The sequence below is a fragment of the Scardinius erythrophthalmus genome, assembly GCF_964197995.2.
Source record: "Scardinius erythrophthalmus genome assembly, chromosome: 2".
Classification (NCBI taxonomy): domain Eukaryota; kingdom Metazoa; phylum Chordata; class Actinopteri; order Cypriniformes; family Leuciscidae; genus Scardinius; species Scardinius erythrophthalmus.
Genome location: NC_138222.1, coordinates 13,884,191 through 13,911,433, shown reverse-complemented (window position 1 = coordinate 13,911,433; position 27,243 = coordinate 13,884,191). Strand labels below are relative to the sequence as shown.

Here is a 27,243-nt window from a genome sequence, read left to right as displayed (position 1 = left end):
CGAGGGAAGTTTATATGGACAGACCCTCGTTCCCTCGATTTTGACAGAGGGAGCGAGTCTGCTTCAAATGTACACTTCAGGCACCTATATGTCCCACAATGCAACACGATTGTGACGTCACCGCATATCTCGTCTAATCACCACCACACAGACAACTCTATGATATATTAATTATAATTTTTTTTAAATTTAAAACAACCCAAACACACCTATAAACATTTGGATGCTGCATTAAACAAATTCTTAAAGGGAAAAAAATGTAAATAATAAATCAACTCCACAGCTGATTCCAAGTGATCAAGTGCTTAGGACGTTCCAGTTCAGCCCATTGCAGTTTCCGCCAGTAGTGGGCACTCGCAATGACGTACATCCGAGTGAACGAGACGAAGGGAAGTTAGCAAGTGAAGGGCATGACAATTTTGGACTGGAACGCAGCCCTGGTCGGGAGAGTGCATTCTGCACACTTTTTTGAAAATTGATTGCATTACGACAAGAGGCTTGTTAAAATAAAGTAAATACAATCTCCTCAGTCCTCCGAAGATCCCGAAAAAAATGTCCGTTGGTGCTTCAGTGACTACTTCGCTCGGAGAATCTGTCAATCACAGCTGTCAATCATGCATCACGTAACTAACTAGAAACCAACTTATTTTTGAAACAGACACTTGAACTTACATCAGCGTGATAAAAGCTACAGCAAATGAAAGAAACCACCTTTGGAAAAAAGATATTTGAAGTGTAATTAAATTGTTTAGTTGGTCTCACGTCCCGTTGAATAACACGGGGAGGTGGGGCTTATGACCTATACTAGGACCAGTCACCGGGGGGCGATCGAGACGTTTTGGCTTCACTTTTCAGGGCTTGTGCGGCACGCTTGTTACAGACCAACATTCTTTACTGAATGTAAGTTTTTGTTACTTGTCATTTAAAAGAAACAATTAATCAATAAAGAACACATACAACCCATTTATTCCACTTAGTTATAATTGAGACAAAATGGTGCAACAATATTCACACACAAATGACAATACAAAGATGTCCTTACATCTTTTTTAAAACAATTGATTCCTCTCTCGATAAGTCAGGTGTGGTCAACATAAGCCAGGTGCCGGTCAAGGCTCTTTAGAGTCTTGCAGCATTTCCCACAAAGGCTACACTTGAACGGACTCTCTCCGGCATGAGAACGCCAATGGATGCGTAGCTTTCTCCAGTGTTTGAACCTCTTGCCACACTGAGTGCAGCTGTACGGCCTCCTTAAATGTAGTTTTTTGTGCTGACGGAGGGTTTTGCGTAGGATGAAGGTCTTGGAGCAGAGCGAGCAGCTGTAGGGTTTCTCGCCGGTGTGGAAGCGTTTGTGTCTTCTTAGGGTTCTCTTGTAGATAAAGAATTTGTTACAGATACTGCAAACATGCAGTTGTCTAGACTGGCTGATGGATTTTTGCAGCATTTCAGCCTTCTGGATTTGTACAAAGCAAGGTCTTAAACACCCCCTGAGTTGAGGTGTCAAAGAGCGATTGGACAGTTGATAGTTGTCCAGCCTCTGTAAAGGTTCAAGCATTTCCTGTGACTCCATTTTTACAAGATGGCTCTGAGGTGTCTGGCTTCGTACAGTGCCAAAATAAACCCCAAAAGAAGACTGATTCCAGTGAAGACATGAATCCTCTCGTTGAAAAGAGGCGCTCTGGTCTAACTCTACTGGTTCATGAAGCTCACCATCTTCAGGCTTCAGCTGAGCTTGAGTATTTTCACATGAGGTCTGGCACAGTTGCGTCTCTTCTCGACATCCAGTTTCTAGTTCTTCTTCTTCAGTCGTCACAGCAACATCTTCATTTTCTCGTTTAATGACTTGTTCTGGCTCTGGTTCAGTCTTGCCCAATGTTTCTGGCTGATGATCAACAGTTGGCGGCCCTTCTTCAGGCTTTCCGACAGGTATGGTGGGAATCTCCAGAAATGTCTGCATTTCATTGTCATTTATGGATTCTGTAGTTTGTATCATCGTATCTTCTACAATGGCTATCTGTATGTCATCCTCTTTTAACTGTGCTGTTAATATAGGAGATGACACCTGAACTGGATATGGATTGAGAATTTTCAGGGTGTTTGACTGGTTTGGTTCTACTTCTGGTTGTTCAGATTCCCCATACGTTAACTGCAATGGAGTGACTGTGTCTTCAGATTCCACTCTGACTTCACTGTCCTGCTGAGACTGCAGAACAAAAGACAATTAAAAAGAATTAAAAATGGAAGAAAATCATATACTATGATGATGCAATTATTGTGCAATCAAACATAATGGGTAAAGGAGTTAAATCAGATGCACAGAGTAAAGTTTATGGCCATTTACATGGATTTCACTTGACCTATATGACTGTTGACGGTACAATATTATTCCAATTAGATATTGGGTAAAAAGCCAATGCAGACTGTGCAAAGTCAAGTATTATTTAAGCCAGACTGCATGAAAAAAAAAATTTAAGTAATAAAAGTAATAAAAGTAATTAATAAGTAAGTAATTAATTAAGTAAGTAATAAAAACTCAGTGAGTGTTTTAGCGCAATTTTCTCACGTCATGGGATCACAACACTAAGAGATAGTAAATCTTTTCCTGGATTTTTTTTGTGCGTTCCCGAGATTAGACCTTCCTTAACATAATGCCGAAAACCTGAAGTCTCTAGGTGGTCTGGTTGAGGAGTAGATAGAAGTGCAAGATTGGTGCGCACAGACAGAACAGAAATAATGAGTTAACAATCACAATTTTGTCCGGTGGAAAATTGCGCTAAAAAAAGGTTCAAAGGCTTTTTGACATATAAAGTCGTGCTCAGAATTAATCATACCCCTGGTAAATATGATCAAAAATGGCTTTAAAAAATAAATCTGCATCGTTTATCCTTTTGATCTTTCATTCAAAAAATTTGCAAAAATCTAACCTTTCATTGAAGTAAAATAATTGAAAGTGGGGGGGAAATCACATTATGAAATAAATGTTTTTCTCCAAAACACGTTGGCCACAATTATTCATACCCCTAGAATTTTTTATGAATAAAATATTTCTTAAGTATATTCCCATTAATATTTACCTTTTTTTAGCACACCAGGGTGACTAGGAACATGAAATTGTCCAGCTATGACTTTCACAGGAGTTTAAATATGAGGAAACACAAAGGCCAAATTCCCTTAATCATTCATCACAATGAGTAAAACCAAAGAATATAGTTCTGATGTAGTCCTGTTCTGACGCTGATAGTTGTTCATGATTTTCTTGTTTGTTCTGAGCAGATCAACTGCCCACTTTTCCTCAGGAAAATCCTCCAGGTCCCTTTTTTTGGACCCTTTCCTGGGGATGTTAAAATAGACTGTAAAGTAGATTACACAAATTTACCTTATTGTCATTGCTCTCAAGCCGATTACTGGCACATTGTTCACCTGCAAAACAAGAATTTCAGAAATATTTTGAATTACATAAAATTACATAATTGTATAAATTTTATAAAATTTCATTTATATAAAAAAATACATAAAATTCATGTTTATTTTCATTTTATTTTATTGAAGCCCTTGAATTCACTCAGATTTTAGTAATGATCAATCATTTTTAAAGCGATAGTTCACCCCAAAATGAAAGTTCAACCACTCACTGTGGTAAGGTATTTGTTTTTAAAACGGAAAGGAAATTTAAAAAAAGTTTGTGAGATAACAGTAAGGTGATCGTCAAACAAAAGCATAAAAAAAACACTGTAATGCAAACAAATGCTTCTCTTTTATCTTTCACCTTTTCTGAATGATGTTATTTGCATGATTTGTATTACAGACCCTTTCCAAAAAATTTGCATATCATGGAAAAGTTTATTTATTTCCATAATTCCATTCAAACCGTTAAACTTCCATAGATTATAGATTCAGGGCCCACAACTTAAACGATTTCAAGTATTTAGTTGTTTATTTGTACATAATTTGGGCTTCCAGCTCATAAAACCCACGAAAACAGGATTTCAAAAATTTGTAATATTACATGAAATCACACAGTAATTACACAGTGATACCATGGTCATTGAAGCAGGTTTTGGTTCTTTTGGCAGTGTGGGCAGGTGCAAATCCTGCTGGAAAATGAAGGAAGCGTGAAGTGCTCTGAAAATGTCCTGGTAGGGCACCTGCCCACACTGCCAAAAGAACCAAAACCTGCTTCAATGACCATGGTATCACTGTGTAATTACTGTGTGATTTCATGTAATATTCAAAAAATTTTAAATCCTGTTTTCGTGGGTTTTATGAGTTGGAAGCTCAAATTATGTACAAATAAACATCTAAATACATGAAATCGTTTAAGTTGTGGGCCCTGAATCTATAATCTATGGAAGTTAACGTTTTGAATGGAATTATGGAAATAAATAAACTTTTCCATGATATTCTAATTTTTTGGAAAGGGTCTGTACATTAGAACTGTACATTTCTGACATATGGACATTACTTTGACCGTCACCTCTGATAACAGATTACTCTAAATTGTAATATAGACACATGGATTTTCTGTAAAACTGCTTTGAAACTATATGCATCGAGTACCTCTTGTTGTGAAAAAATACAAATAAATGTGAATAGATTGAATTGAATGAGTCTACAGAGTTTTAAAATATGGGTGACATTAGCAGTTTTTGTGAATTTCTGTAATTTCTTCTTTTTTACATCCAATCCCCTTGTAGCATCATTTAATGTGTGAATGTTTCTTAAGCAGAAAAACACAATATACCTCTTTTTTTATTATTTGTCAAAATGTTGGGAAGCATTTTGAAATATCAGTAAATGATGAAACATGCAATCACTACAGTAATATTTACATCGATTTCACCTGCCTTTAATACACAATTTGTCAACTTTTTCATGTTTTCCTCTGTTTTTGATGAGTGCGGAGAATATTGACACCTTATTTGACTTTATGCGTACCCAAATTATGCGAATGCTTATTATCGCTTATATAAAGAAACAACTGGTCATGGTTTAGAGTTTTATGAACTATTTTGGCATGATCTGAGCTTGTTTTTCTATATGTAAAATGTCTTTGTATGTTATTTTACTGTTTTGATTGGTGTTGTTTTTACAGCAGCAGTTGTTTTATTGTGCTATAAATAAACAACTATGATTTACAGAAAGCATCACCGAACAAAAAAAAACAAACAAAAAACTTCTGAATTCAGTACATTGCCCATACAGTGAAAGTTAATGGGGTGCAGCATTGTTTTTGACCCAACTAACGTTTACTGTATTTACAAAAACACCCCAAAACATTCCTATGTTACGCAAAGTGAGTAAATACTAATGAGTAAATAATGACATAATTTTATTTTGAGGTGAACTATCACTTTTAGGCACTGAGGTGAACTATCACTTTTAGGCACTGCCTATTTTTTTACATATTTATTGTTCCCTGTTGGGAATTTTAAAAGTTTATTATTTCCTTTTTTTTTATTTTTATTTTTTTACTGATAACATTTCAGTTTAACCATTCCCACCAAAATACACTAAGTACTACATTCATTAATAACCACAATTAAATATATTCACAACTGTCAAAAACTAATAAACCACTTTTGAAAAGTTATGTTTGTCAGGATATGACACTTACAGTGGTTTATGCACATGCTGTCTGCGAAACTCTCTCTATACGCTTCTGTAATTTCAACCAGCAGGACATCAAGAAACGAGCCGAACAAAGATTTCACCCGCTCTTGAATAACACTCAGCGCTCTGACATCCTTCATGTCTACCAACAGGTTTAAAGCACTATAAAACCTTGATCAAAAGTGCATACACTTAGGCACAAAACGAAAAAAGCCGCGAGTTTGGACCAAGCGTTTGAAACTGCGTTCTTCGCCACGATTATGGCGTATGAATCGCATCTTCCTGTAGAGAATGGGCGATTTGGAAACGGTTCATGAACATAGACAGTATATAAACTGGACACAGCGACCCCATTGGATTCGGATTCAACGGAGACAAGTGAAGTCAATTAGAGGCACTAACTTCCTGGTGGTCGAGCGTACTGCGCAGACTCAAACTGAGCTTGACGACGTAGATGTGACGTGAGCAACCCGTCTGTCTTCTAGTAGCTGTGCCAAGAGAAATCTGAATCATTCCCTTCCGAAACTTGCAGAGACGGAGAGTGTGAGTAGGAGCTGTCCATGAGCTTGGAGCTGAAGTAACTTTTGCTAGGTATTCTGATTAATTACTTTGTCATTTTGCCTCCACGTCCCCCCGATTGCCCGCGAGCTTCTCCTCCTGTCCATACGGTAATCTCTCTACTGTGCGACAGAGAGTCGTGTGGTTATGACGCAATCGTTAGCCTGCTTTTACAAAAACTGCTTCTACGGGGCCATAACGTAAGCTACAAGGTAATGGAGCCTTTTATACATTGTCGTGTTTCTTTAGAAATAAACAATGAATAAATAGAGTCTTTAAACGCCTCAGATGTAAAGTTATTCGCTGTCAAAGTGACGCCAAAATGAATGGGAGTCAATGGGATGCTAACAGCAGGTGGTGGTCTGCTAGCCAATAGCGGCGCCCGGGGAAACTTCAAAATAATATGAATCCCTGTGACCCCCTGTTCATGAAGCACTTCTTCTTCTTTAACGGCGGTTGGCATACATATTATCTGTGCATTATCGCCACCATCTGTTCCGAAGTTGCAATCAACCAGTAAGTATCTAATTCTACGATCAGTTGGGGATAGAGGGGGCAAAAAAAAAAAAAAAAAAAAAAAAACCTTATTACCAAGCATAACCTAAAATAAAGCCCAGTTTCCCTTAAAAAACTAGTTTAATCTTTACGAGTTTCAAATCTTCTTCTTCTTCTTAGGTTTTAATTGGCGGTTGGCAAATCAGCTTGGTGCTTTACAGCCACCTACTGATATGGTTGAAATAAAAAAAAGAAGGAAAAATTATTTGTCTTTTCCCCTCCCTTCTAAAGCTAAGGAGGTGAACTTCAAAATTGTAAACGAGATTTATCCTACTAATGCATTTTTAAGATTGAAATTTAATTTTGATGTGAATAATTGTGTTTTTTTGTGAAACAAATATTGAAAATTTAGAGCATGTCTTTTGTTGTGATATGGTGCAACTTTGGTGCAGAATTGGTTAAGATCTAGGTGGGTTGAACCCTTCACTGTGAAGTTAATTAGGTTTGTTGTATGTCTGGAAAACAAAGAGTGTGATTTTGTTATTAATTTCTTGTTATGTTTTGGAAAGTTTTTCGTTCATAAATTCAGATGGTTTAAATCTAAACCCAACTTTAATCAGTGGATGAATGAGGTTAAACTCTTGTGCTAATCTTTAAAATTTGTTAAAAAATAAGAAAGCCCTTAAATTGATTTGTCTATTGGATACGTTTAAAAAGCCCCTTTGATTTATTTTCATTTGATTTATTTTTGTATTTCTTTTTATTTAATTATTTGTTTGTTCTATTGTGAGTTTCCTGTTCTTTGTACTAGCTATGCTCAACCTAAGGCAGTCAATCACTAATGTACCTGTTTGTTTGTGTTGTTGAAGCATAAAAAAATAAAAATAAATAAAAAATCGTTTCTCCCATCACTAACTTCCTGATACGTTCGATCACGTGGTACAAAACAAATCTCCTTATTGGTTAACGTAATTAGTCAGCGCTGCATTGCCAGAACGCAACAGGCATTGTAGTTTATATTTATATAAACACATACACAGCTATATTTTTTTTCAATTCTGTGTTTAAATAGCCTGTATTTTGTTTTTAACAATGTCGCAACTGATAGTTGTTTAAAATCCCGTTTGCGGAAATGCAAGAGACTGGGCGGACAGGGGAATAAATGCGGCAGCTCTTCCTAACAAAAACAGAAAAAAAAAAAAACACGAATTATCAACTGGTCCAGAACACCGGTGGCTTTACACAACAAATAATTTAGGTACGTATAGTTTACGCGGTTATAGAAGATTCACAAATGTCTGTAACTTACAAGTGTATCAGTAGGTTTTACATTTAAGTAGGTTAAGTAACGTTAACTCACGCAACAAGTGGATCAAAGTCAGTACAGATTCTTTCAGTTAACGTTAACGTTAACTTACACCTAAAAAAAATCCAAGGGTCAATAAGATAATTAAACCAATTAAGAGTAATAAACAGAGCTTTGCTTTCAGTCAGTGCTAGTTACCTTTAGTCTCGGGTCCGTTTTTTGTTTTTGTTTATGTAAACAATTTACAAATCGTGTTTGTTTAGGTTTGTTATACCAACGCATGTTCAGTAAGGGACTAGAACACGGGGGAACCAACAGAATAGTGTGTATTGTGACTTAATGAATGAGTACATCATGTAAAGCGCTGTGATGTGATCTTCATTGTGCACGTCAGGTTTTCCAGTTTTGTGTGAGAGCTTTATGTCAGTTGGGTCAGGACAATAATTTACACATGGACAGGACAGTAACACCGAGAAACAGTGTTAAAATGTATAATTCTACAATGCAGAGCCAGAATACCGACGAGCAGGCCAATACACCTCGTCCAAACAGCTTGTCCTATTGCTATGATATTTTGTCCAGTCATCAGACCTGGTCAAACTTACTTTCACTTTTGTTTTTTTTTCTCCAGCGGAAGATAAGGGATATTCTGCTGGAGATCATCGCTGCGACTATATTATCCTAGGGTAAGTTGTGGTTAATGCTTGTATTTTTTAAGTTAGGCAAAGTCTGTCACAATATGACAGGAGAAATTGAACAAACATTTCAATTTTCATTACTAAAATCAAAAACAGATTTTGTGAGTGTGTGTGTGTGTGTGTGTGTGTGCACCATCACCATCACTCCCGCCCCGTGCGCACCATCACCTCCTCCTAACTCAAGAGTTTTTATTTTTTATTTTATTTTTTATAGAAAATATGATTGAATTGGCTTATGTCACATATTGTTTTTATTATCTCTGATCCATATTGTTTTGTTTATTACACATTCACCACTATTAATAGTGTAAAGAATACTGTATGAATGAGAGAAAATGCTATATTATAATTTATTATAACACACAAACACACACACACACACACACACACACACACACACACACACACACACACACACACATATAAGATGCTGATGTGATGGTTCTTGAGTCCATCAGTACTCATCAAAACTAATAGATATTATGTAGATAATAGATAAATCCCAATTATTATCATAATTTCAATTAGTCACAGCCTCATCTACTTTTGTGTAGATGAGACTGTTGAAGTCGCCTGATGAAAAATCCTGTAGTTGTTTAATAGTGCAGATGGCAATTGTATCATCTACATGAATTATTAGTGCTTGGACACCGATGATGGCCACATGCAGCTATATTTTTATTTGCTGTTGTTGTCAGTATTTGTTTTTTGTCTCTCTCTATTTTTTTTTTTTTTTTTTGCTGTAATGTGTTTTTGTAAGGTTTAGTCTTGTCTAATGTAAAACAATTTTGATTGTTTTGCCTGCTGAATGTTAATAAGGTCAGTTGCAAGTTATTGTCACAATATTTATATACATATCACAACAGTATAATATCTGAGGTTTATTTATGTATTTTTTTAAATACACAATCAATACAAATCACAACTTTATATTGACATGTTTAAGGGGTCCTATTATGCTTTTTCACTTTTTCAACTTTAGTTAGTCTGTAATGTTGCTGTTTGAGCATAAAAGAGTGGTGTACAGAGCTTAAAGTCCACTCCAAAGGGAGATATTTTAATGAACAGAATCCACTTTTCAAGAACTACAACAAACGACTCGTTTGGACTACAGCGCAATTTTTCCGGATCTTAAGAAGTCATAATGTTCCTCATTTAAATAATCCACGCCCATAGAATACGCAAAACAAAGGTGTTGATTACTGTTTGGATTACTTTAGTTTTCCAACAAATATCACAATTAAATGGTGTATAACATTGTATCTTAAGTAACTAAGAAAATTACAAAAACAAAACATACCACTCTAAAACATCATGTGAATGCCGTGCTTGCATAGTCCGTGAATGAAATCCGTTCTGCATGATCCTCTTGTTTGTTAACATTTTATTATTATTATTATTACTATTATTAAATCTAAATCAGGCTTGCATTGGTTTGAAATTGCCACTATTTACATCTGAGTGAGTGGAGCTCACTGTTATAAAGGGACGGGACATTTCCCGAACATGCGCTAAGCGGTGTCAAAGCACACTGGGCCAGCTAACCAAACACAGCACATTTTGTATTTCGAAAATAAGGGGCTTCAGCACGTTCACCCAGACTGGGGAGACAGGAGCTGTTATAATGTAAAAATACGTGAAAAATAATGCATTTTTTGAACAATCAAGCATGAAAACATATTTGAGTACATCCTAAAAACAAAATCAATACTTCATAAAATGGCATAACTTTTTTTTGCCATAAAATGGCAAAACATATTTGAGTACATCCTAAAAACAAAATCAATACTTCATAAAATGGCATAATAGGACCCCTTTAAATGTGGATTTGTAAATGATCTATTTTCATAACTGCTATTTCTTTGGTTATTGCTATGCTAACATAGCCTCTTGCATTGGCAAGAAGACATTCATATTCATATGAAGAGTTTAACAACATAACACAATGTGGATTTAGAATAACATGATGTAATTTTTGGGTGAACTACTCCTTTATAAACCTTTGTATCAACAATCCAAATTTGGCAAAGATAGGTTGCAAAGTGTAATGTTAAAAGTTAACTTTAGACTTATGCTATATTTTACAGTTCAACTCCCCAGAGTCCTTCTCACAGATATAGTTATGGCGACATCTGCTGGAGAAAGCAGCATTTTAGAGGAAGAGTTGACGTGTCCAGTGTGTCTGGACCTTTACCGCGATCCCCACTTGCTGCCCTGTGGTCATAACTTCTGTCTGCCGTGCCTGCGGAGGCTCAAGAGCCGCTCAGATCGCGGCCGTTTGAGATGTCCGGAGTGCCGACAGAGTCACCGCAGCTCTGCCAACTGGCAGAAGAACTTCAAACTGGCCAACATTGCTGATAGTTTCCGCCGTCGTGGCCAATCAGTTCGATCCACTCAGAGCCGGGGTGAACCATCTCACACACCTGCTGAGGTACACTGTGATTACTGTCCAGTGGATGGCAGTGGAGATGGGAAAGGTCTCATGGCAGTTAAAACCTGCCTGAAGTGTGAAGTGTCCATGTGCCCAAAGCATGTTCAGCCTCATTTGGAGCTCCCGGCTTTCCGAGAACACCCGCTGGTGGAGCCGCTCTATGACATGAGGAAGAGAAAGTGTTTGGAACATGATGAGATGTTCCGGTACTACTGCATGGATGAGCGCTTGTTCCTCTGCAATGCCTGCACCATAGAGGGAACGCACAATGGCCACTGCATCAAAACGCTGAAGAACACCATGAAAGATTTCAAGGTAGGTCTGACGTGTCAAGGCCCATTCACTCTTGATGATATTTGGTTTGAGTATTCCAAAGATGGGCAAGTTTGGTTTAAACCTGGTATTAAGATGCTTTTTTGTTGATCCGATCATAAGTGGACAATGTAAGATACAGGTTTAAAAAAAAAAAAAAAAAAAACGCTTTCTGTCAGATTTCTTTCGTAGTGTAGTCGAATGCTTTTGAACAGACACACAAGACCGCCTACTTTTTGACCTGTTTTGAGAGAGTGCACCAAACCAATATGTTCCATCTCCCCTATGTTGGGCCAAAACACATGGTTTATGATCAAATTCGCTGTTACCATTAGTATCTTTTCCATTATTGGTATCCTTTCCATTCACCTCATTTCACCCTTGCTCTTGAAGCAGTGTAATGGCTTCATTCATTCAGTCGTATCATGGTCACAGGAGACACATTTAAAATGCATGTTAAAGGGGTGGTTGATTGTGATTTCACTTTTTTCATTTTAAATAGTGTGTAATGTTGCTGTTGGTGCATGAACATTATCTGCAAAGTTGCTGCGCTGAAAGTTCAATGTAGGCAGAGATATCGACTTTTAAAAATCAGGAAGTTTAATGCCTACAAAAACGACTCGAATGGGACTACAACGAGGTACTTCCCGGGTTTTATACGTAACTAACCCATGCAAAAAAGGGGGCATGGCCATATTTCTGCGGCGTTGTCGAAGAGGAAGAGTTATAGTGGAGAGCTGTAGCCATGCCGTCGAAAGTGTGTTATTTTCACCCAGCTGTCAGGTCTTCTGTGTTCGGGCTTCATACGGACGCTGTAGTTCGTCAACAATGGCTAAAATTTATGTTTGATTATGTTCCTGAAAATTTCAATCGTAATAGCTCTCTGTGCTGCGCATTTTACGGAAGACAGCTTCCAGAATCTCCACGAATTCAATGCCGGATTCAACAAGAAACTGTTACTAAAACATGAAGCAGTTCCAACTTTAAAACCAGAGGCAACAGTTGTTGGGCCACAACCTGTAAGTAAGACTTAATAATTTGAAATGTATTTGCATGTATAATTTCAGACATAATGTTTTAGTTTTATCAAGGACGTAAACAAATGCCAGCGCTGGCTTTAGTAGCCACTTACACGTACAAACGCGTACAAACATTTTGAACCTGAATTTGTAATTATGCACTAATTTTGTCAATGTATTTTCCATGTATATTTTATGACGATCGATTTGATCAAGAACGTAAACCAATGCCAACGCTGTTTGTTTATAGCCAGTTAGTTCGATGCTATTTTGTGTGCATAAGACAAACGTGTAGGCTATAAAGTTTAAAAAATATATATGTAGCCTAATCGCAACAGCAAACTTCAACCTGCTGAAGTTAAAACAATAACTTTAAAAAACGTTATTACTCAGTCATGTATTCAGTTATATTAAATGTTTAATCAGGAGAAAACCATATCTCAAAAGCTAACAAGCAGCAGTAGCATTTTCAAGTAACAGCATATCAAAATACATATATAATAATAGTAGATTAGAATAGAATAATAATAATAAAAAATGTACCATTCAGAAAAGTTTTGTAAGAGCCGTGTTTGCGGAGGTTGCTTGACTCTCTTCATTGCCGCTTTCTGGGTCTGATATTTACATTTGACCGGAGCACATGCAACTTTCGCCTGTAAAGGTAATGGGCGTGAAGTTTCCGGACAACATGCACTACGCAGTTTAGCCAATTATAACACACTGGCCCAACTAACCAATCTGAGCCCATTGCCTGTTTCCGAGGGAGTGTTTTCATAGAATCAGGAAGTCAACCGGTCGTTCAAATGACAGAGGAGAAAGCAGCTTACAATAAAGGTGAAATTTATGAAAAATAAGACTTAAAAAAAAAAAAAAACCCGAAGACATGTTATATTGCACCCCATAAACACAATCATGCAAAGAAAAAAAGCAGTAAACCACCCCTTTAAGACCAGGTGTAACCAACAATGTGGCTTGGCTGACCATGCTATCGGAATTACTGTAAAAACTAGTTTTCTAGTCAGAAATTGGACGTGAACGCCCTCTCAAGTCGTATTTACTTCCTGGAAATTCAGCCATAAACTTTAAACATGGTATAAAGAAAGAACAATTGCTGGTGTGACTGGTATTCTTTATAAGTTGTGTTTTTTTCTCCCCACAACAGCTACATCGCTTTGTCTTGTCATTATTTTACACAGCGAAAATAGTGCTGCATTCACGCCATGTCGTAATTACCGTAGGCTCAAGATGACAACACGTGATGTTCTATATGCAGCTGTTCACGTCTTCGGACTGGGAATTATACTTTTATATGGCGACACTCAACGTCTAAAATGAATGTGCAGTGGTCAGGTGGTACAGTGGTCACATGGTACAAGTTAGAGCTCTCAGAAAATTCCCACCTTACAAGCTGTAATTACGAGCTCTACGAGAACATTAATGCCCTATTATAAGTTGAAATCTGGATACAAGTTAAAAACTTGGAACATACCTTACCATGTATTTGGCAGAAATTCCAGAATTGAATGTGAATGTTTATATGGTTGTCAATGAATGGAACACTGTATTTTATTCAAAATTAAGTATCTTCAATGTTTTAGCTTAAATAAGATTTCCCAGAGAAACAGGCACGAATAACCTAATGTTCTCTATGATTCCTATTCTTTCCGACAACACAGCATTTGAACGCGACAAGCTTGTAGCCATGACTTTAGAAGTGGGAAGTAGGACCTTTCCGATAGCATGTGAAAGCAGCATTAATACCAGGTGTAAACAGGGCCAAACACACCTGCCTTTAATTTTCAAGTGAAAACTGTTTAATTTTCCCTGAAGACTGTTAAGCCACGATCATACTAGACTAGCACACAAAATTTCTACAGACACTGCAACGTAATATGAGGTCAACCTCTGCTATGTCTCTCTAAAAACATAATTCAGCATAATTCAATACAGTGGGCTCCACAAATATTTGCACCCTTGGAAAATATGAGCAAAACTGACTTTGACTTTGCAATTTCTCGCCTTTGTCTTTTATTCAAAATGTTCACAAAAATTAAACCTTTGAAGTCAAATAGTTGAAAGGTAAAAATTCTGAAATATATGTATTCCACAATAATTGACACCCCTTTGTTTAATACTTTGTGCAACCTCCTGTTGCCAAGATAACCGCTCTGGCTCCTCTCTTATAATGTGAAATAAGGTTGATGAACATATGGCAAGAGATCTGAGACCATTTCTCCATACAGAATCGCTCCAGATCCTTTAAATACAGAGGTCTATGCTTGTAGACTCTTCTCTTCATCCTGAAGAATAATTTGGGTAAATTAACTAATTAAGGTCACGTCGTGGCATATCAATCTTCAAGTGTTCGCATGATGCAAATTTACAGGGCAGAGTTCACCAAACTTGAAATTTGCATGAGCTTGCGTGCCAAACAACAGCCATGTGTGTTGGAACAGGGTTGGAAGTCTGCAAGAAGGTAGTCTTCGAGGAGCAGGGTTGGCTACCATTGTAGTGTTTGAAATGCAGTACAAAAAATGAGTGAAGGAAGGTTGTACAATATTTGGCAGCACGTGATTTCAGATGCTACGATACAAAATATCCAGTGTTGACAGACCTTCAGGAACAAGGTTGAAAACGATCCGGTATCCGCTTGTTTCAATAATGAATGTTCACTTGCTGAGCAGAATCATTCACATGTTAGTAAATTCTCTCTTGTTCTCTTTTTTCGCTCACTGTTGTCTTCTCTAGGTTTATCTTGACATTCAGCTGCACAAGACGAACAGGAAGATCCTAAAGGCAGAGAAAAATCGACTTGAACAAAAAGAGATTGAACGGATTAACAAGGTGAAGTTAGTCATGTCATTAGTCAATTGCAATTCATAGTTTAATCACGAGGCCTTTGCGTCACATCCCATATAATTTTGTTTTTAGTCTTAAATAATTTATCATTGAATATTTATTCTCTTGTTTGTAGCTTTTGCTAAACACTGCTGTTTTTGCTAAGTTACATTTTTGCAAGGGCAAGCACCCCTTTCATTTTCATACAGAAAATATAAAAATCTTGTTTGAAATATTTGTTCTGTTCTAGGTCTTCCGGGATGACACAGAACAGCACCTAGATGCTTTCCGACAGACTTCTATCGCACATCTGGATGCTTTTCTATCATCGCTGCGTGAATGTGTCAGCACCTATGATGGTGAGCATTGTTCTGGAATCCAGCAGAACTTGAGTCGAATAGCACAAGATCAGACTCGTCTACAAGAGGTTCACTCAGGCTTTGAGAGGCTTCTACAGGAGAATGACTCTTTCCAATTTATTAAGGTACATTTTACATATAAACACATACACTGAATTCAAATTCTTGAAAATCATCTGTAACTGTTTCTGACAGAATTTTAGGCTTTTATTGTCTTGCTAAGGGCACTACAACAACAACAATGTACTAAAAATGGTAAAGTTTTTCCTTTGTGTTTTACTCATATAAACGGCAATGCTGTCAAAAGGGTCCCCATTCACACGGATCTGCGAAAACAATTAAAAACACTGCGTTATGCATGCCAGGCCAGTAGTTAGCAATGTCACACTTCACTAGTTTCACAAATTCATGTTTTTGTAGACAATAATGCTAGCATTTTCAAAAACATGCACTTTGAAACACATTTTCAAAAGTTTGCATTTTCATGCCTCCAAAACATTTTTATTGTGTAAATAAATGGCCAAAACACATACAATTTTTCTCCATTTTTAGTTGAAAATGGTGTTGTGTAAGCGGCCCCTTAAAGAAAGATGAATCCAGTAGTTTTACAAGTTGATGAGGATAAAGTCTGGTCCACTTTGAAGCTTTTTTTGGCCAAGAACTGCCCACTTAGACAAGAAAAGACCACCTGAATGACATGGAAAGGAACCAACTACAGTTCATTTTGTTTTCACATAACGTTTAGGGGCGGGTTTATCTGAAATGGTTGATACAACAAGTATAGTTGGATGTGATGTGGAAATAAAAAATATGCAAATGGTTCTACAGAAAGTACTGAAATAATTTTGCTCTGATCACAAAGACTACACAAAGTGGCTAATTTCTTCAAATCCTAAAAGATTTGATGCCACAAACTATGGCAGACCTAGTAATTGTTTTTTCCTCATAAGCACACCTTGTAGCAACCTACACACTGGCTCTAATTTTATTGATCAATTTCCAGGGGTCTATAAAGATCCTGCTGGGGGTCTGGGGATAGATATAGCGTTCTCTTTAAAAGCATAATCTGTATGCTCTCTATATGTTTCGAAATGTGTTTCCAAATATGGTACATTATTTGTATCATCTACACCAGTGTATCATCTTCTGTTTGGTAAACCTTCACCCACAATATTTAACAGAACAACTGACCCGTTATCTGGCAGCAGCGCTAATTTAATTCCGTACCCGACCCATTTGACATAAAGACCGCTACCTGATCCGCAAATCACTTCTACAGTCTTGTGAAAACTCCTGGTATAGCCTAACCTGACTACACTTCACCATACATCTCTTATTTGCAATGCGCCTATACTTTGTTGGTTATGAGACATTTTGCAAGGGTGCAGTCAATGAACAATCGCTGAACCATTGGATTAAACGCCTCTGATTGGCCATTGCATTAATGTGCTCAAAAGTCTGTGATTGGCTACAAAGCTTAACTTAAAGCATAAATACAAATATGCGTTTGAAAGCAGTATCAAAAATATCATATGACTGGCAATGCCTATTAATTCCCAAAGTGCAACTGCACTGCAAATGAAGAGGTAAACATTTTCCACCCATTTCTTTTAAAAATTTGCAGGACTGTGTAAGCGATCTGCACTGTAGAATGTTAAAAATAAAATAAAAATACTCTTTTCAAGTTCTTTATTAAACCGAGTGTTCCTTGTTTGGCAGTTTGAACAAAACTTTTATTTGATCTTCACTTTGTGGTTTCTCTTTGGATTTCTTTCAGGATTACAATTCATCTATGAAAAGGTAAGACAGACTTTTGATTTGAGGTGCTTTCAAACATTTGCAGTGAGGGGGATTCTTTTTGTCCACATGGTAATGTATTTAATTTTATTTTTAACTGTGTGTGTGTGTGTGTGTGTCAGGTACCAGAGACAGTTAAAAACACCTCTGTTTTTCCCTGATGAGCCCACAGTCGACACTGAGCCACTGTATGAAACTATGGAAGGAAAGATGGGGGAGTTCATTGCTGAATTGCGGCAGCATGGCAGCACACTCATCAGCACACTTTGTGAGTCTCAAGTGGTTTGTGTTAAATACAGGAGTAAACAGGGCCCAGGACTTATATCCAATCACTTATAGATGGCATGAAATGAAAATTCTAAATGCGTGTTATAGACCTTTTTGCGAACTACTCTTACATGCATTGGTTTCATTTTCCTAAATAAAACATTAAGAAAATTAGTTTTGACCTCATCATATTAAATCAAAATGCTTAAACTGGACCCTCCGGTGAAAATGACAGACTTCTCCAATCATGGTCAAGTCAGGTCAAGTCACATTTATTTATATAGCGCGTTTTACAATACAGATTGTTTCAAAGCAGCTTTACAGTAATAATAGGAAATTAATGCAACAGATATTGTTTTGGCTGTACAGCAGCTCTAGAAGAAAGTCATTATCCAGTTTAAATAGGTTCAGCTTTGATTCATTTCAGTTGTAAAAAGCATTAGTTATTAATTCAGGGGACGGTGTAACTGAGTATGAGTTCTGGCTGTTCATTTACACAACAGCGTTTTGGTGGCCTGAAAATGCAAACTTTGAAAAACGGGTTTCAAAGTGGAAGTTTTTGAAAACTATACTGTTATCATCTCTGTGTAACCTTAAAAAACATGAATCTGTGAAAACGGAGACGACATGCACATGCGTATTACGTGTTTAGTCTACAAGCATGCACGTTTAAATGCGTATGTGCACAGGCGTCCGTGTGAAAAAGATCTGTTCCTACTTCTTTTGCATAACGACTTTAAACTCCACAATAGGAGATGAAATATTTTGTGATTGGATCACTGAAACCATGTGGAAGGTTTTGACTAACTTCATATCGCTATCAATCCTAAATGTGTCCCGGACCGCAGTAATGTGCCGTTTCACTCACTGAACACGTGAATGTTATGGAGAGTATTATGAGGAGGTGCACCAAACAAAAGGGATACAAACTTCTCTACGTTACCTGAACGTTCGAAATTGCAGTTGACATCTGTATTCTTTTTATTTAGCGCATTTAACATTCTCTTGTGACTGAGTCACGTAACATGACTTCGTCCGCTCGTTCATATTTGTGTGGTCTCGGGTGACGATGCAAATCTGATAGCAGGTGGACAGCAGGGTTATATAGGTATCTAAATTTAAATAAAATAATAAGAAACTTCGGTAACACTTTATAATAACGTTCAGTAGTAAGTCATTAATAAGTGTTTAGTTAATGATGAACTAATCATTTACAAAACATTCATAAATGATTAGTAAGTGATATACTACCATTTTATGTATGTTTTGTAAATTTCGTTACAAGTCATTTACAAGTGATTAGTAAATGATTAATCATTTATGAAACATGACTATGCATTCATAAATGATTAATAAGTGATATGGTAATTATTTTGTTTTGTAGATTCAGTTATAAGTCATTTACAATTGATTAGTTAATGATTAACTAATCATTTACAAATCATGACTGTGCGTTTCATAAATGTTTAATAAATGTTACTTTTTTTGTATGTTTTGCTCACATCAGGTCATCACAGTGATTAAAGTGATTAACATCACAGTGATTAAAGACTCCATGTGTTTCAGAGAAGACAGCTGTCTATACCCTCACCAGTCAGCACTTACACTGCAGTACACACTACAGTGTTCAACACCTGTTATAGATGTGTAAACACATGAATAAATCATTTACAACACTTTCTGCATCCCCTAATCAAAAATGTACACTATTCATCACTTGTAAATGTGTTACACTTCATTCGTAGATTACCACTTCAAGAATCAAAAAGGCATAAGATCTACGAATATTATCTACGAATGTATATGTAACACATTTACAAGTGATGAATAGTTTACACTTTAGATTAGGGGATGCAGAAAGTGTTGTAAATGATTTATAACACTTTCGGCATCCCCTAATCTAAAGTGTAAACTATTCATCACTTGTAAATGTGTGACACTTACCTGTTATAAATGATCTATTCAAGGCATTTACAACACTTTCAGCACTCTCTAATTGCTATATACATAAAAAAAGAATATATATATATATATTAAACATTTATGAAATGCATATTCATGTTTTGTAAACGATTAGTTAATCGTTTACTAATCAATTGTAAATTACTTATAACTGAATCTACAAAACATACATACAAATCATTAACATATTGCTTATTAATCATTTATGAACGCATAGTCATGTTTCGTAAATAATTAGTTAATCATTTACTAATGACTTGTAAATGACTTGTAACAGAATTTACAAAACATACATAAAATGTTAGTATATCACTTGCTAATCATTTATGAATGTTCTGTAAGTGATTAACTCATCACTAACTAACCACTTATAGATGACTTACAACTGAACATTATTATAAAGTGTTACCGAAACGGTATTTTATTTCTGCCAGTTGCCGAGGCAACATTTCTCATTTTATTTAGTTTAACTTGTACTAAAACTGAAAAAAAAAATATGTATATACTGTATATATTGGCATATTTAAAAATAAAACTACTAAAAATGATATGCAATTACAATAAAATTACTAAAATTAAAATGAAAACAGAAAATCAAAAATGAAATATGAAAAATCATAATAGTATCTATACTAGTATCTATATCTATAATAGTTAAACTTAAATAACACTGTTGGCCTAATGAGGTACAGAAAGTAAACTTGACTAAAGAATATTCTGTCTGTCTGTCTTTTTTTTTTGTCTTGGCTCTTTATAATTATTGTTCTCGTATTTTTGTTTCTTTTTTGTAGGTGAATTTGAAGGGGGAGATGGTGAGGAGGAGGTGGATGATGATGATGATGATGATGAAGAAAGTTTTGATGATGAAAATGAAAGTGATGCAGAAGGTGAGGAGATGAGGAGTGAGGAGGAGGAAGAGCAGATCATCACGGAGTCTGAAGATGAAGAATATACCCCAGAGGAGGAAGAAGATGATGAAGAAGACTAGAAGAAGGGCTGGATGAAGATAATCTGCTCTTAAATTCCTAGAATTTGTGTAGCAAATGAGCCACCGTTTCACTTGAAATCGATGATGCAGTGAACTGGCATTTGAAGAGTGTGTGGACACATGTATTGAGAGTCAGTATTCGTTCCTGTAATAAGATGTTTTGCTGAAATTTTTCTGTTATTTAAATTGCATATAAGATTTTTCATGAGATATTTCGATAAAAAAAAAAAATTATAATTGACAGGAAGTGACATGGTGTTTATATATTTATGAGAATGGGTTGTGTGTTGAGCCTGACATAGTCTGTAGATGAAATCTATTTTCTGTGATGTTGATATTATCTTGGATATCTTCCAGTCAGGTATGTTTCAAAGCTCAGGGTAACGCATGTTAACATGGATGTTAATTTGGGATGGCTTAATTTTGCACTTATTTTCCAGTGATTTTGTAAGAGTTGGTGTTGGAAAAAAAAAGTTAAATAAAATATAGTTTCATAATTTAAAAATCAACTGTTTTGTGGCTGAAACGCTGAACATAAACATGTGTTTAGTTATTTTAGTTTAGTTTTGTATTTACTAAAACGAACTAACATGAGCAATCCATTTGTTACAGTATTCATTCATCTTTATTAATATAAGTTAATACAAATCCAGCTGTTCGTTGATTGGTTATGTTAGTTCACAATGTATTAACTAATTATTATTAATAAATGCTGTAGAAGTTGTTAATTCTTAGTTCATGTTAACTAAACTAATGTAACCTTTGTCTACTGCTCCCTTCTAAGCCCTTGAGTCAGCCTCTCTGAAGTTTCTGACACTTAAGGTGGCTTTTCTTATTGCTTTCACCTCTCTCTAAAGGCTAGGAGATCTGCAGGCTTTGTCAGTCACCTCTTCCTGTCTGGATTTTGCCCCTGGACTGGTCAAGGTGATTTTGCACCCAAGGCAGTATTACGTCCGTATGTGCCTTTTTCATCGTTTCATCCTGTTGTTTTCCAGGCCTTCTCTCCTTCGCCTTTTGAAACTCAGGAGCAAGAGAGGCTGAATAATTATGTCCATGCCTCACTCCGGCTCACGCAAGTGTTATTTCTAGAATTGATTATGCACTGCGTTGCGTCTCCTAACTTCGTCCTAGGCCAATGCTTGGTGTGTACTACACGTGACTCAGACAACGGCATGCTCTGAAGGTGTTCCCATTGTGTCAACAACATGACGCAGCGTCTCGTTCACATTTGCAGGGAACCGAGTTATTTACATAACCCTGAGACGTTTTCATGTTGTTCTGTGTGAACACACGGCTTATGAGTTCTCATTAGCTGTGTGTTCATATCTTGTTTTGTTTGAGCACATGGCTTGTGAATGCTGGCCATGTGCTTGTGTTTCTGTTTTGTTTACTGCAGGGGTCTCCAACATTTTGTTAGTGAGGGAAGACATAAAAAGTCTAGAGGGCTATATATACCATATATGGGTGATTCTGCATCTACGGGCACTTTTGACTATCCCAATTTAAAAAAAAAAATCAACCTCTATGAATTTCAATTTTAACCATCACAGTCTATAAAAACATGTAAACAATAGAATGTAGTCATTAAGATTTTAATCTGGAACAAGTTTATTTTTTTATGTTTTTCGGGTCATCTTAAAAAGTGTCCTTACCGCAACGTTACAATAACGTTCATTTTGTACATTTTTCTTTAGTAATTTCTATACGTATTTAAATAGCTTTTTCAAATTTGATGCAGTTTTGTAAATACTGATGTAAAAAAATAATAATATACAAAATAGGGAATTTCATGTTTTTTTCTATGCCATGTACAGTAACCTTAGATGTCAATTGTTTCCATACACATAAAAGATAACATAATTAACTTTTTATGACAGATGTTGCAATTTCAATGTGTTAATCATCTCAACTTAAGTGTAAAAATATTTTTTTGCAAATGAAAATGTGAAAAAAAAAAAAAATGAAAATAGAGCAGTGCTGCGGTAATGACATTTTGTGTCGGTAAGGACAAAATTACATTTTTTAATGTAAAAAAGGGCATGTTTATATATACAGTGCTATGCATAAGTTTAGACTCCCATGCTAAAGTTGACTAAAAAGAGGAATAAAAAATCATCTTTTGGAAATTGAACTTAATGCCTTAATTTAAAAAATTAGGAAAAATCCAACCTTTAAGGACACCAATTTTCTTTGTGAATGAATAATGTATCGTAAATAAATAAATGTTCTTCCTTAAAATACAGGGTGCATAAGTTTGAACACCCCTATGTTAAATTCCCATAGAGGCAGGCAGATTTTTATTTTTAAGCATTTTTTTTTATTTATTTTTTAGGATACTATGCATCCTGATAAAGTTCCCTTGGCCTCTGGAAATAAAAATCTGCCTGCCTCTATGGGAATTTAACATAGGGGTGTCCAAACTTATGCACCCTGTATTTTAAGGAAGAATATTTATTTATTTTTGATACATTATTCATTCAGAAACAAAATTGGTGTCCTTAAAGGTTGGATTTTTCCTAATTTTTTAAATTAAGGCATTAAGTTCAGTTTCCAAAAGATGATTTTTTATTCCTCTTTTTAGTCAACTTTAGTATGGGTGTCTAAACTTATGCATAGCACTGTGTATATATATATACTTAAGTACTAATAATATACTGAATAATTTTAATTTAATATACAGTAAACCTTGAATTTCTCTACCGCAACACAAGGTCTTTACAAATTTGCTGCGGTAAAGACGTTGCGGAAATTACATTTTTGCTAATATTTGAGCTAATTGGCAGCTAGCAAGGCCTACCACATTAGTTTTGACTCTTAGCATCTTAATATACATGAATTCAACAGTAATATACATTTATTTTTAAAATGTAGTTTAAAAATACACAATTAATGGCTGAATGGTAACGACGCACAATAAATACTAGAGCAGAAAAGATGATGTGTACCTTATTTTTTGGTATCTTGTGAGTGAGGTAGTGTGGTGGCCCAGTCTGTCAACAATGTGCTCAAGTGATAATTTCTGTTTCCATAGAAACTAGACTTGTTCGATAAAAGTTCATAATAAAAGCTTTTTTTCATTGTTGCGGTAAGGACTCAAAAGTGTGGGACAGGCACATTTAGTTAAAAAAAATCATAAAAATGATCAGTAAATAATACAAAGACTTTTAAGATGCTGTAAATGAATCTGTATATTAAACAATTCCATTTGAAATAATGTCATATTGTAAAAGAATGAGCTAATTTTAAGTAACTCAACATTGAAACCACAGGTGTGGGACATGCAAAAATGGTGTTTGGACCTATGCTTCATAATTTTACATTAAATCATATTATTTATTCATTATTTTTTATGTCAAGGTGTGTATTGACATTACGTTTATATTTGTGAAACATCAAATGACAAATTTTAGCATAAATCTAAAATTTCACTCCCGGGACTTAAAAGTGCCCGTAGTTGCAGAAACACCCATATATATATATATATATATATATATACACTCACCTAAAGGATTATTAGGAACACCATACTAATACTGTGTTTGACCCCCTTTCGCCTTCAGAACTGCCTTAATTCTACGTGGCATTGATTCAACAAGGTGCTGAAAGCATTCTTTAGAAATGTTGGCCCATATTGATAGGATAGCATCTTGCAGTTGATGGAGATTTGTGGGATGCACATCCAGGGCACGAAGCTCCCGTTCCACCACATCCCAAAGATGCTCTATTGGGTTGAGATCTGGTGACTGTGGGGGCCATTTTAGTACAGTGAACTCATTGTCATGTTTAAGAAACCAATTTGAAATGATTCGAGCTTTGTGACATGGTGCATTATCCTGCTGGAAGTAGCCATCAGAGGATGGGTACATGGTGGTCATAAAGGGATGGACATGGTCAGAAACAATGCTCAGGTAGGCCGTGGCATTTAAACGATGCCCAATTGGCACTAAGGGGCCTAAAGTGTGCCAAGAAAACATCCCCCACACCATTACACCACCACCACCAGCCTGCACAGTGGTAACAAGGCATGATGGATCCATGTTCTCATTCTGTTTACGCCAAATTCTGACTCTACCATCTGAATGTCTCAACAGAAATCGAGACTCATCAGACCAGGCAACATTTTTCCAGTCTTCAACTGTCCAATTTTGGTGAGCTCATGCAAATTGTAGCCTCTTTTTCCTATTTGTAGAGGAGATGAGTGGTACCCGGTGGGGTCTTCTGCTGTTGTAGCCCATCCGCCTCAAGGTTGTGCGTGTTGTGGCTTCACAAATGCTTTGCTGCATACCTCGGTTCTAACGAGTGGTTATTTCAGTCAAAGTTGGTCTTCTGTCAGCTTGAATCAGTCGGCCCATTCTCCTCTGACCTCTAGCATCAACAAGGCATTTTCGCCCACAGGACTGCCGCATACTGGATGTTTTTCTTTTTTCACACCATTCTTTGTAAACCCTTGAAATGGTTGTGCGTGAAAATCCCAGTAACTGAGCAGATTGTGAAATACTCAGACCGGCCCGTCTGGCACCAACAACCATGCCACGCTCAAAATTGCTTAAATCATCTTTTTTTCCCATTCTGACATTCAGTTTGGAGTTCAGGAGATTGTCTTGACCAGGACCACACCCCTAAATGCATTGAAGCAACTGCCATGTAATTGGTTGATTAGATAATTGCATTAATGAGAAATTGAACAGGTGTTCCTAATCATCCTTTAGGTGAGTGTATATATATATACCATTTTGATAAACTCTTAACGAGTGCTGAGAAGTCTATCTAAATGGATCTATCTGAATGAAGCTTCAGATGCAGCCTGGGTCTTGTAAAATATTATTGCTGCCTACTTAATGTTGCTTTCAACTCACAAACTTTTTCTTTTCTCAGTGATGTACCTGGAGCATAACAGCCATTGAAGGTCTTGTGGGTTGTGGTAAAATGTGTCTCCATATTGTGTCTCTTGGCTAACGCTATGCTATAGCTCCACAGATAAGGCATACAGCTTTATCTATGACGTTTGTGAAGAGGAATTCTGTATCCCACTCGTTAAAGTAATATCTTTTTTATTTTTAGCATGACCTGGTTCATCAACATCCATAATTAATATTTTTTATATAGTTCACTTCACCTTATTTATGCCGTCAGTCCACCCCCCTTAACTCACAGAATAGCACAAACATAACATACATCAAAGTACAGTGATACATACACAACTTCTAAATATTTAAAATTATTAAATGATTATTTTATTTCATGTTATATGAAATGTTTCCACAGTTTTTTCTCACTTTATGTAGTTGTCATGAAAAAAAAAAAAAAATTCAAAGATTACTATTCAGGCTACCCACTTGGCGGGCGACTCAGACTCCATGCAGGCACCATTTTGGAGACCACTGGTTTAGTGTGAGCACATGGCACAAAAAGTCATGTGCTCACATGTCTATTTTGTAACCCCATCCTTCTTGTCATCTTATTATTGGATCATTTGCCCCACCTGTCCTCCCTCTTATTCTCCTTGTGTTTGCAGTCCTGTGCCAGATCGTCTTCAAATACTCCCTCTCATGTTATGCGCTGTCTGATCCTGTCTTGTTGTTGGTCCGGTCAAGTCCAGCTGCTGGTCGTGTTTTCCCCCTCTGGGTGGTTTATTTTTTATTAAATAAAGCCCATCAATTCTGCATTATTGAGTCCTCGCCTCATCCCTGAACCTCAACTCTGATAGTGATTTATAAATGTGATGTAAATCTGAATTTTCAGCATCATTACAGTCTTCATTATCACATGATCCTTCAGAAATTATGCTACGCTGATTTGCTGCTCATGAAACAGCTCATGCTGTTATTTGAACAGCAAATCATAATATTGATTTCTGAAGGATCATGTGACACCGAAGACTAATGCTGCTAAAAATTCAGCTTTCCATAACAAGAAAAAAAAAATACATTTTACAATGCTTTTACTTATTTTTTCATCAAATGAATGCAGCCTTTGTTTCAAAAACATTAAAAATAAATCTTTTGACTGATATGTGACCTGCCCATGTGCTGATGGGCATTACTGAATTTTCTTTTCTTTCTTTTTTTAGCTAATAAGCTCTGACTGATCACTTTAGATCCTCATTTTTAAAGCAACCCTGGAAAGCAAAAATAATTATTACCATGTATTTATGCATTTGTGATGTTGTGCATTTTACATCAGAACATTGTGCTGTGGCAAACACTTTTCATTGTGAACTTTATCTGAGTGTGGTAAAGAACGGTCTTGCACAAATTTGTAGGTTAGCAAATATATTTTAATATATAATATAATATTTATATATTCATTTAAGCACAATGACAAAACAGCATCATTTTGGTTTAGCTAAATTTACTCCAATAGAGAAGCCACATCTGTAGGTATATCTAACATTTTTTCATACTGTCCATCACTTTGTTGTTTTCACTGCAACGTAAGAAAAAAGAGAAAGCAAAAAGAATACTGAAGAAATGCTAACAGCACACTGCCCATGAAGGTTTAATGTTTAATGTCAGAAGAGAAAAATGAGATTCAAACATCAGCGATTTGCAAAGCGTTCCAAGCCAATGTGTCTTGTGAAGCGATAACTGGCTATGCTGGATT

At 36.1% G+C, this 27,243-nt stretch overlaps 2 protein-coding genes across 2 annotated transcripts; one reads left to right on the top strand and one right to left on the bottom strand.

The window, feature by feature from the left end:
• Window positions 1-944: 944 nt before the first annotated feature.
• Window positions 945-6,048, bottom strand: LOC308682255 (uncharacterized protein). Its single transcript, XM_081351848.1, has 3 exons — window positions 5,615-6,048; window positions 3,377-3,420; window positions 945-2,203 (listed from the first exon to the last, which is right to left on the bottom strand). Exons 1-3 carry the CDS (start codon window positions 5,748-5,750, stop codon window positions 1,079-1,081), a joined length of 1,305 nt encoding a protein of 434 aa, XP_081207974.1. The 5' UTR covers window positions 5,751-6,048; the 3' UTR covers window positions 945-1,078.
• A 1,573-nt stretch (window positions 6,049-7,621) lies between these two features.
• On the top strand, window positions 7,622-21,366 carry LOC308682253 (uncharacterized protein). Its single transcript, XM_081351839.1, has 8 exons — window positions 7,622-7,921; window positions 8,601-8,655; window positions 10,755-11,413; window positions 15,178-15,273; window positions 15,518-15,751; window positions 17,404-17,426; window positions 17,546-17,691; window positions 20,444-21,366. Exons 3-8 carry the CDS (start codon window positions 10,790-10,792, stop codon window positions 20,638-20,640), a joined length of 1,320 nt encoding a protein of 439 aa, XP_081207965.1. The 5' UTR covers window positions 7,622-7,921; window positions 8,601-8,655; window positions 10,755-10,789; the 3' UTR covers window positions 20,641-21,366.
• The last annotated feature ends 5,877 nt before the right edge of the window (window positions 21,367-27,243 follow it).